Source organism: Mesitornis unicolor, unplaced genomic scaffold, assembly GCF_000695765.1.
Source record: "Mesitornis unicolor isolate BGI_N332 unplaced genomic scaffold, ASM69576v1 scaffold52316, whole genome shotgun sequence".
NCBI lineage: Eukaryota > Metazoa > Chordata > Aves > Mesitornithiformes > Mesitornithidae > Mesitornis > Mesitornis unicolor.
In genome coordinates this window covers 7,785-19,203 of record NW_010192679.1, presented here as the reverse complement: position 1 = coordinate 19,203, position 11,419 = coordinate 7,785, and the positions used below count along the sequence as shown (strand labels likewise).

Below are 11,419 nucleotides of genomic sequence, written 5' to 3'. Positions count from 1 at the left end.
TTTTTTCAAACAAGAATTTGTCTGCAAATTGTGGTGATCCCTTGCTAGAGATCCCACATCTTCTAGACAGCTAAGGCTATGCTAAGTATGTCAGGCCTTTGCTTTACTTCATGTACACAGTCACGTTACTTCACGAGGACATACAGCTGAAAAACATGAAGCTGATTGTCAGAAGGCTTTAAACTCTCATTGACCTAGAGTTGAAGTAGCTTGTCCCAAACTGGATGCTGTGATTGGAAGCCCTGCGTTTTTGATTAAAAGTGAGCTTCTGCTTTCTGTGCCTAGGAGGGTTGCTGGCTGCAGTGTTTACCACGGGACTAGGAACTACAGCCTGGTGTTAGTAAGAAAGCCTTGTGTTCAGTCTTAGATAGCCTGGAGGGGAGAGAGGAAGAGCCAGAATCTCAGAGTCTTAAAGAGCTTTTAAGAGTTTGATCTTGATCTTTGTTTTATGGTGCCCTCCCCCATCTCTGGAAGAAACTCCACATTTCTAGTCTAGGATAGATTTCATGTGCTGGAATTCTTCCCAGAGTTGGCATAGCTTCAAAGGGTTTTATCTCGGCTGTAGTACCCACATGCTGCTGCAAAGGTCCCCAGAGAAAAAAAGAGTCAGAAACAGGAAAAAGAACAACAAAGCCACAGGGTCCACCAGAGGCTATACCCCACTGGGATGACTCCCCAAAAGCCATCAATACAGGGAAATCCCTCTATTCCTTCCCCATCTCCTGTTGGTCGCCACAAAGCACCCTAGCCCTTGGCTTCTCTACAGGATCCATGATTTTCACAGCATGCCCCATTCGCTTTCCTTTTCTGGTGAGAGCTCTGCCTACAGATATTGAGTTAGTGGCATTTTCTCAGTGGCATTTTCCTTCACCCTTCTCTGTAGATTGATATTATACTTCAGTCCTTTTCAGGCTTAGCCATAAACATTAATTTCAGCCCACAGACTTGGTACTGGGATTTAGGGTGGAGCACTTACCTCAGCAACACAGAACACTGAGGACCAAGAACTGTGTTTAACACAGCACTGATGTACCTGCCTGTATATCTACACAGCAGGTTGTTAAATTTCTATCTACTCTGCAGGTGCAAGGTTCAGGGTTCTCTGCCTGCACAAAAGAGAAAATACCCAAGAAACACGAGTGTGCATAAACTGATTGCTGTGAATAATATTGGTCTTTCATCTCAAAAAACTTGTGTCTGTTTCTACTCAGGTTGGATTGCAAATTGTCAGCAAGGAGCTGATCAAGACAAGTGCTGAGGTTAGCACTGAGGAGGGTTATTAGTTGGGAAAGGAAGTTCAGTTCCAAATCAGATACTGGCTTTATCTCACAGGCCTGATCCAGCAAGCCTTGCTCATGTAAGTGGCTGTCTTGCTTTCAGCAAGGTTGGTCCATCCAGCAGCTCTCACTAGCTTGAGCCAAAACCTTTTATAGATAACTACATCCAGGCTGGGGGGGAAAGGGAGAAGACATACATCACATTTTCCACAAGAAAGCAGTAATAAAAATGAGATAGTAAGTGAGCCTTGCCCTTAAGGTTACTGAATAACTACTAAATTAAAGGAAAGGCTAGCATGTTCGGTAATAAATTGTGTCACACGCTGTGGGCATCAGCAACAGTTACTATGGACACAGCTTCCAAGAGAGAGACAGACAGGGAGAGAGAGCTGGAACAAAGAAACAGTAGAGCTAAAAAAGGGTTAACTGGGATTTTGAAAGACTGCTGTCTAAAAACCTTGTTCAGTATAGAGTCAGTAATCCTTGGCGTTCTGAAATTCTGGCATGCTCCAAACCCTCCTGGTGGGCTGGGTGCCCCGTTCCACATCTTCGGAGATGGTCTTGATGTCACTGATGAATGGGGAAATCCTGGACCGGGATTTAAACGTTGTTAAGGAGAGGCTGGTTCTGTTCTTTGTGTTCCACTGCCTGGCAAGCTTCTTGGCCTCTTCCTCCTCTTTGATCTTCTCAGCAGCTTCCTGCAGGGCAGAACGGAAGAGCCGGGATACTTCCTGCACTTCTGGTTCATATTCAGCAACGAGTTGCCGGAATCTGAAAGCACAGGCAAGGCACAGCTTTGATTAAAAACAACAATTACGGATTGCTGCCAAGTCACTGTGCTAGGCTTGGAACTTGCACTCTCCTGCAAAATGGTACTCATGGACTGCAGGCAACAACAGGGCGGGGCCATGAAGGTATGCCTAAGGTCTCTAAAATCACAAGCAAGCCAGAGAATGTAAGGAAGCAATGAATCACTGTTTCTCTTAAGCACAAGAAATAATAGGGAGCACCAAACAAAACTAGAAGGTGGCAAGTTTGAAACCGAAGGAAGTGCTCTTTTCACACCACACCTATTAAAGCAGAAGTCAGTGCTATCAATAGCTTAAGGAACTAAATTATTAGACAAGTTTGTGGAAAATGTCCCCAACACTGCTGATTAAATGTGATTGCCCAAATGCAAATCCTTGCTCAAGTAGTCCCTGAAGTGCTGCTTACCAGAAGCTGAGGATAAACCAAGGAAGGTCCCCCTAGACTTCCCCTGTTTCCAGTTTTCGTCCCCCCATAGCATTACCCAATGGCCATTAGACAAACAAAAACCCTGTAAAACTTTTCTTTGTTACGTGTTTGAGAGTGTCTCAATATTTAAATTTCAGTGAAGTGGTATTTCATCCTCCTATGGCTTTCTTTTTTTTTTCCTATGATAATGGACTGGCTTAGCTGATAAGGCAGCTCAATGCTGTGTATAATTTGACAACTGTGAATTACTCCAGCACCTTCTCAGCAAAGAGCTCAAAATGTGGGGTTTTTTTTAATGTATATTAAGCTAGCTTAATACCAGGGAAGTGAAGAATGACCACTGTTTATTTTGCACCTGAGGAAGATGAAATGCAGAGCAAGAGTTTTCTTGAAGTCACTGACTGGGCCAAGAAGAGAACATTCGTTCTCAACAGTCTGTTGGGTGACTTGGTCCCCAGCCTGGAGAGAGTAAGATCCACTCCCAAGGCTCACACACCAGTCACACAGAGATTTTAGTTGTTCTGTAATAGTGTGCATTTATGACAGATGGTACTATAGCTGCTCTTCTAATAAATACTCAGTTCTTAACATAAAAATTGTATCTACAAGCAGACACAGAGCTAAACCAGTACTTCACTAAAAATCCAGATATTTATACCTAATGGAAGCTATAATGTGTAAACATTTTGATATTTTTCTCCAACAGATCTGAATGAGGATGGAAAACAGTAAGATTGCATTTAAATAAGCCTGATACAGCAGAAGCTGTTATAATAAGATCCTGCCTCTTGGTTTCTTGATAAGCCCTAGGAAGAGTACACTAAGGAATTGCACTGCTTAATGGTGTATGAAAGGGTACCCAAGATAATATGGAGAGAAGGAAAACCAGTGATAAAACAAAAAGACTCTTTGTACATTTATGCCTTTTGGCTCTCACTGTGGAGGCCTGGTGTTGGAGGGTTAGCATTAGCAGAAGCACCAGTCCCTTTCAGGGTCAAGCTAGAGGAGTTAGACACAAAAGCTCCCAAAGTCACCAAGATGTTCCTTAATCATTTCAGTAGCCTCAGATTAATTCCTAATCTCCTTCCTCCAGTCCTCCACTCCCAAACCCTCTAAACTTTGGACATTTGGGTGTAAAAAGGCACTGTATTTCACACTGGTACCTAAGTACTTACACAATGATGCTAAACTGAAATGTGCAGAGCCTGTAAGAGCAAGAGATGAGGTCTTGCTGAGGGTTAGCACATAACAGCGGTAACAGACGTTTGCTGTACATTCCCAACATCCTTTCTGCCTTCTCAGGAGGCACTTCAGTTGCGGTATCAGAAAGCCAAAAATAGAGTTTTCACAATAAATACGCTTTTCCCTTTATCCTAGTCAGAAGCATAGACAGATGAGTCCATCGAAACCCAAGTCTTTGCAACATTATTGTTATACCAGGGAAAGCACCTTCAAAGGACTTCTGTTGCAGAGGTGAACTGAATGAGTCATTCCATTATTTTATCTCCATGTGTATTTTAAAGAGAGATAATGTCATATTATATATATCTATCAGTACGTCCTCTTCTTTTGTATTGGCAATTGTGCACCCAAAAGGCCTCATCACTGCTTCCAGTTTTAGAGGCGGTGTGTCACACTGCGGGACTGTGGCTCCAGAGCAGGTAGCAGCATGCGCCAGGCTATCACTGGACCAGTGACTGGCTCTGGGAACAAAAGGGAAAATGAGTGGTACAATGGCAAATTTACCCCCTGAGCACAGAGCTCTAATGCCTGCGATGCTAATAACACTCCCAACCAGTCTAGTTGGGAGTTTTCTAAAATCAGTGTAACTTGCAACCTTTGTAGCTATCTGCCTGTTTGCACTCCCCTTAGCTAGGGCAGCAAGAATTGTTTTGTGAACTCTGCTTTTGCTGTTAAGGCTTACCTCTGGAGGTTTAAGTTGGATATTAGGAGAAATTTCTTTACTGTAAGGGTTGTCAAGCACTGGAACAGGCTGCGCAGGGGGGGGGTTGAGTCACCATCCCCGGGGGGGTTTAAAAGACGAGTAGATGTCATGCTTAGGAACATGATCTAGTGGTGGACTTAGGGATGGATCGATGGTTGGACTCGATGGTCTTAAAGGTGTTTTCCAACCAAAACCATTCCATGATTCTATGACTTTTCAGAACCAACACAAAATACTTCATATAGCTTTGAGCCAGTCTGATAATGGAAAAGTACAGAGATCACCTCTCTGGAAATCAGGGCTAAGAAACAAAGAGAAAGCAATCCAATAGACTGCCTGCCAGTCACCCAAAGAAAAGCCACTTTCATTCAGATGGAGAAAGGAAAGGGGGCCCTTTCCTGTCCCCCAGTAGGATGAACTAACTTTAACCCTTTATTAATGCCCACCTAACTTCAGTACCAGCATAACTGTGTAAGGAACTGCCCATGTATGCAGTTCAAGAGGTGTGCATGCCACAGATATTTCTCGGCAGAAAGGATGGACAGGTTATCAGGGTAGAGGTCTAGCTAAACCAGTCTGTGTGTCAGAAAACAGATGATGTTTGTCTCAGCCACCTACGCATAATTGAAGCCATCTCCCCCCAGTTATCAATGAAAGGCAGTTGATGGCGCTGGATAATCCAGCAGTCTGCTCTCTGCACAAAACAAGCAACATATAAAAACAGCAAAACCACTGGAATCAAGGAATATGGGCTTGTGTCCTGGGAAACAAACTCCAGACAAAGCTGCTCAGTGGAATTAAGCACACAAAATTGCACAATGCTCACCTATTGCCTAGCATAGGTTAATGCCCTTACACTTTTGCATGGAATAGTTTCAAAACTAGGCAACTGCACAACCAGATCTAGAAATCCCTCAACAGGGTTTCCTTACTCATCAGAAAAGTATACCTAGCTGTCTTATTTGTGAAACAAGTTATGATACTACGGGTAGCTAACCTGTAATACATACACGCAGTCTTAGACGTGACTGTCAACAAAACTCACCTTGAGGCAGCACAGCCTGGGGAGCACATATGTGCATACATAGGGATGAACACATTCTCCAGTCCAGGCTGTGTTTTAATCACAGTTCAAACAAATTTGTTCTTTACATTGTGACCCTTCCGTTCCCTCACAGAGCCATGAGATGTTAAGAATCTGGCTGTGCTTGGCTCATACTGGCACCGCTTTCTTTAAGACACTGTCACCTGCCGATGTTATTCTGTAGGTCCCCAGCTCAGAAGGTTTCCCAAGTACAGCCTGAACTTTAAAGACCTGTTAAATCCAATGGAAGTCCATGGACTTAAACAGTATGGGTATAGTTCAGACCCTTAAGTAGATTTAGCCATTTGAAGAGAATGTGGGGTGCTTAGTGCTAATAATTAGCTGTTGACTCCTGAATCTATATTTTGAACAAGAATTCTGGTTCTATTGTAAAGCTATGAACAGCTTTGCTAGAGAAGGCTACTTGACTCCCAAAGGACTGTGGCATTCACACTAACTGCAACACTTCTGTCACATCACCTCAAAATTAAGCTTGTAATTGTAAAAAAAAATCATTACTGCTTTTAGACATTTGTCTTACATTCCAGCATACTAGGAAATTCACTTCTGCTATACATAATCCTTAGAATCCTTAGAAAATTACAGTCCTTAGCCTGTGGTATTAATAACATCTCAGATCACCAAAATGTGGGTTTACATTTCCATATTAGGATTTTTTGTTTGTTTCTCTCTGGGCAGAGAAGGACAGAAACCGACTGTTTCACTTTTGCTGAAACTGCAAGAAATAAGAGAGACCATTACTAGCTCTGATTAGAGCCAACGCTCTGAGTACAGATGGCTGAAGTCTGGTGATTTGTATTAGCAAGCTACTAGCCTACTCCTTCAGTTTAACCGTGGCAGTTTGATACAAAGGGCTTCACCAAAATCACTGTCACTTCCTTCACATGGCTCCAGAATTTAATTTCAAATATAGTCAGCAATCTCCAAGCCAGTAACCTAAAGCTAAGTTACACCTAAATGCAATAGCTTTATTTGTATGAGGTGAATCAGAGCCTCCAGATATTGATGGAAGAAGTGACGGTATTTGCAGTGTACTTGAATCCTTCCAGAATTTCAGGAGACTCAAAGGAAAGTTTCTATTGACCCAAAATACAGCTTTTACAAAACAGGCAAACTAGATCTGAAAAGAACCCTCCCATTGAAGAAGTGCTCCTTTCCAGCCTCCTCCACAGCTGAATAAACAAATTTATAGAAATGCTGCCTCTCAGTAGATCTGACTGTAGACACAGACAAGGACAGTTTGGAGAATCATTTAGACCTTTGGAGAATAAAGTGACATCTCTGACAGGTGAAGGAAAATATTTAGTTCTGGCTTTGACTCTGAGCTTAGAATCACATAAAGAAGGAGACCTTGCATGGCACAAACAAAACAAACTCTGCAGTCGTGCAAGATGCGTGTTACTTGTGTTATTTACGTATTACATGCTTGTCGAGTACACCAAAAAGGACTTCAGCTCTTCAGATGTCTAAGATGGAATACAGCTTAATATTTCAGACAGAACCAACAGCTTCAGTAAGGGTACATGCTCTGCATTTGAATTTCCAAATGCAAGCTTGTACTTTTTTTTTTTGTGGAAGTTTTTTCTAGAAGTTACCACATATTAGAAAGTCACAGAGTATTCAAGAGGAGACATTAGCAGTGCAATGACCTTGTGATTAAAGCACTTCACTGGAAATGTGAAGATGACAGTTGAATTTCTATTATACTAATCTTGTACAATTTTGGGGAAGTTATTAGAATTTCCGTTATCTCGTTTTCTGAGAGAATTTATCCAGTTTTGGCTGTATTTTAGATTGCATGCTCCTTCATTCTCCTATACATTTTCAGCTCCTAGCATGGCAAGCCCCATTCCTTTTCATGGTTTCCATGTCAGCAATGAAGGTTTCTGAACCACAGGACCCTCAGTTAGAAGGCAGAAAAGAAGAGGGGTCAACTGTTCACATTTCCAACACAGGAAGAAGGGATTATCAAATAAAACTAGTACATAGTAGTTTGAGACAAGCAAAATACACTTTCCTACCAGCAGAGCTGTAGTTCAGATGTGGAACTCTGCCATGGGGTGCCACAAATGCTGAAAGTTTACATATGTTCAACAAAGAAAAGCAAAACCCCATAACCTAAACAAACTACTGAAAGGAAAAAACACATAGGGCAATTATGGACAGAAGGACCACTTGTGGCGCCAAAAGTCTCCAAGTTACAAGGCACAGTAAGTTGGAAGCTACATGCAAGATACTGTAATTGTCTGTACTGTTGTATTTGCTTGCCTTGTTCTTTTCTCTTTTCCTTGCACTGATGCTACTGGCCACTATCTCACATCCAGACTGCACATCAGATCAAAGAGACCTGTGACCCAACCCAGTTCTGCCATTTTTGTGGCTATGGCATTCCCTTCTCAGTCACAAAACTGGGCCAACAAAGGTTATTCAAACCTCATTTTCTTAATGTGGCTGGCTCTGCTAACCATGCAAACTCCACAGTATGGAACAAACAAAACCATGCCACTTCTTGAATCATACTGTTTTACAATTTATGATAGCCTATAATAGAAATGTATAAGAGGATTTTTTAAGAGGATGGTTTTATCCTTTTTCAATGATGCCCACATAAAGCCCACCAATGTAGCCGTCTGTTTATCTACTGCCAACAGTATGCTGAATCCTGAACAAAAGTGAACAACCACTACAAGCTGCACTGAAATCACCCGTCTTGCATGATCTCAGTTTAAAAAAACAACTACAACAACAAAAGCCTAAGCAGCAGCAAGTTGTATATGGCTCAGCTTAATATCTTTTTCTGAAGGAGATGATGAACCTTGGAGCATCCCAACTCCTGCTGTCATGGAAATAACCTGTTTGCCAGACAGGCTCCAGGGATGGTGAAAATAACTCAGAAGCCCAAGGGGTTTGTAGTGGCTTGTTTACAGCACAGCTTGGAGTTATACAAATACAAGTCAGGTGCTGTTCCCAGCAGAATTTAGTGGAGAGAACTTGGCCACTGAATGATCCCAAATCTCTGATTCTGCCACCGTGGCAACCTTTGCAAAAGCCAAAGCCCTGGGCCAGCTTGCTTCCAATGTTCAGTCGCAGCTAAGATGAAGGCTAGAGAGGTAGTTTTGGCATCTGTTCCTTGCTGCTCCCACTGTCAGACAGAAGACTAGCTATTTCCAACCCTCTTACAGTTGTAGTTGAAGAGATGTAGATTCATTTGTTCCAGGTAAAACAGATGCCAGCATATGCAGTGAAGGACTGCAGCGTGCTGAGCACCTCAGTGTATATGGCCTGCCAGGACTGTCTTCTTTTGAATCTCAACTAAAAAACATGTTGGAACAGGAGAAGTGGATTATAAAGGCCCGCTTTACAACTTTGCTTTGGCTAAGGTGGACTTTGGAGTCACTACTCACTTGCACTGTGCTAAGTGAGAGGGTTTAACTTAGAAAAGCATCCCTCACAGGGAGAATCACCTCCCTCCTTTCCAGTTTGGATGCCTCAGCATTCTCATGGAAGGTTACTCAGCTGGCAAGCAGCAGTCCTATATCTAAAACTTGAAAGGCTCAACAACAAGGCCAAGAGGCTGTGTCTACATCACAGAAGACAGAAGAGCCACCTGGCTCTTCAAGCCAACTGCATGCCCCACATGCATCCTACTCCATGCCAAGGGTGTGAAGGAAGGGCAGTGGAGGGACAAGCATGCTATCTCTCCTTTCTCTGGGAATACCTGGCTCACAGGCTGAAAAACACAATAGCACCTTTTGGCTAGGCTGGGCACTGGGGACAAGTGCCTCAACAGAACTGCTGCACAACTTAAATCAAGGAAGGCTCCAGTGAGAGTGGACAAACACCAAAGCAGGTTGTTCAGAGGCTGTGGTATCTCCATCCTTGGAGTCACTCAACAGTGGACAAGTCTCTGAGCAACCTGGTCTAACTTTGAAGTTGGCCCTAGTCTGAGTAGGAGGTTGAAGCACATACCTCTAGAGATCCCTTTAAACCCCAATTATTCTATGATTCTAAAGAATGAAGCAAAAGCCATCACAATACTGAAATGCTGTTTATCAGGCAAGACAAAACTTCTCTGAGTGCTCAGGAGCGTTAATTACTCAACCCAGCCTCAGAGGGAAAATGGCATTTTGTAGCTTTTGGAGGAAATGAAACCATGTTAAACTGACTTAAAACACTGGATTTCTCTTCTTCCACAAAGACACTGTCACAATATAACATGATACAGGATGCCAAGTTTTGGTTCAGTTAATCCAAACAACTCTCACTCCTTCCTCGCATGTAATAAAGAGGAGAGGGGGAAAGGAAAGGTCTGTATCATCAGATCTTTTACTGTACCTGAGGATGACAGGCCCACAGTAGGAAGGATGTATTTTGGTGCACATATCCTCCAGCTGCAGCCGTTCTCCTGGGCTGATATCATAGCTCTGCTTTGGATAGCTGACCAGCCAGCCGTAGTCCACCCCAGTCTTGATCTTGCGATACTCATTCTCCCGCTCTCGCTGCTGCTTCTCTGCCTGCTTGATCTGCCAGCTCAGCTCCATCATTAGCGTCTCAACCACCATTTCTGTGGGGGTCCTCTGGGAAATGCGGTTTGGGGGGTCATTCCACCTGAACCAGGATGCCAGTGACATAGTGTTTTGTGTGTCTTCATTGGGAGTGGGTTGAGGGTAGGGAAGAAGAGAAAAAGAACAGTGCCATCATCAACACACCTAAGCTGAGAAGATTCTCCCACACACACCCCTTGAGTCTGTTGTTTGCCTAAAATTGTTACTGGATTACCCACCTAGAACTAATTGGCGCTGAGCACCTTGAGAAATCTCACCTGTAGCAGCCAACTTGTGCAGAGGGCAAGACAAAGTGTGCAGAGGCGCCTTTTCCCTTGAACTTCCAGTCACCACAAAATTAAAATGATGGTCACAGTTCTTGCATCTGAAATCAAGTTATAAGGATACCTTGCTGCCTCCAGGTTAGGTTTGGGAAGCATTCTCCTGCCTACGCAGAAGATCTGGGGCTGGGGTTCACCTGTCTGAACCCTCATGGGAGGGCATGACCTTGCAGCACCCTGCATGCAAAAACTCAACACATGGAGTCAAACTATTGCTGGGAGCCATGTGCTAACCAGTAGAGGCTCCTCAGTAAGGGGAGCAGGATAGGTGACCTGGGTAGGTTTGCTGCTGCTGTAACCTAAGTGGTAGAGCTCATCTGTACATAGCCAGTACTGGCAGGAGCAACAGTTGCTCTAACTGCAAGGCCAGGCAGAGCTTAAACCATTATTTAGCAAAAGCGTTATTGCATGCAGAAGAGACTGCACCATCCAAAAAGTCCAAAGAACACCTGTCACACCAAGGTTTAAACTGTTACTACTTCTAAGTGAGAGGTTTCTGCTGCTGGGCAGTTCCACAGCACTTGGAAGGCTGAACAAACTGCGCCAATCTGCTCAGTGAAAGACAGACTTGACTCCCCACCTATCCAGCCCCTTCGTGTGGTCACTTCAAGAGGACAATGTGTGGAACAAAGTTATTAACTATTGTATTTGTATTTAAACACAATGGAGTCCAAAGCAGGCACCAGGGACCTGAACAGGAGCAAAACAGCATCTGTTTCTTCACACAACACACATATAGGCCTTGTTGCTCCCTTCCATTATCCTCCAGGGAGAAGGAGTGGCACAAATAAAGGTTGCAGCTGGGATTACCAAAAGGCTACTCCGGGCCACAGCCCAATCAGGACATGGTGCCAAAAGTTAACATGAGGGCAGCGGATTAAAGAGCTCGATTCTGCAGGGCTCAAGCAAATACTTCTAAGAGACACAGACTTCATGACAGACATAAAAAGGAGAAAAATATTCTTTTGATT

General features: G+C 43.4%; 1 protein-coding gene across 1 annotated transcript; it reads right to left on the bottom strand.

The window, feature by feature from the left end:
- Window positions 1–1,750: 1,750 nt before the first annotated feature.
- Window positions 1,751–10,207, bottom strand: RD3 (retinal degeneration 3). The gene is made up of 2 exons (XM_010187173.1): window positions 9,899–10,207; window positions 1,751–2,048 (listed from the first exon to the last, which is right to left on the bottom strand). The coding sequence occupies exons 1-2, from the start codon at window positions 10,192–10,194 to the stop codon at window positions 1,751–1,753; spliced, it is 594 nt and encodes a 197-aa protein (XP_010185475.1). The 5' UTR covers window positions 10,195–10,207.
- Window positions 10,208–11,419: the final 1,212 nt, after the last annotated feature.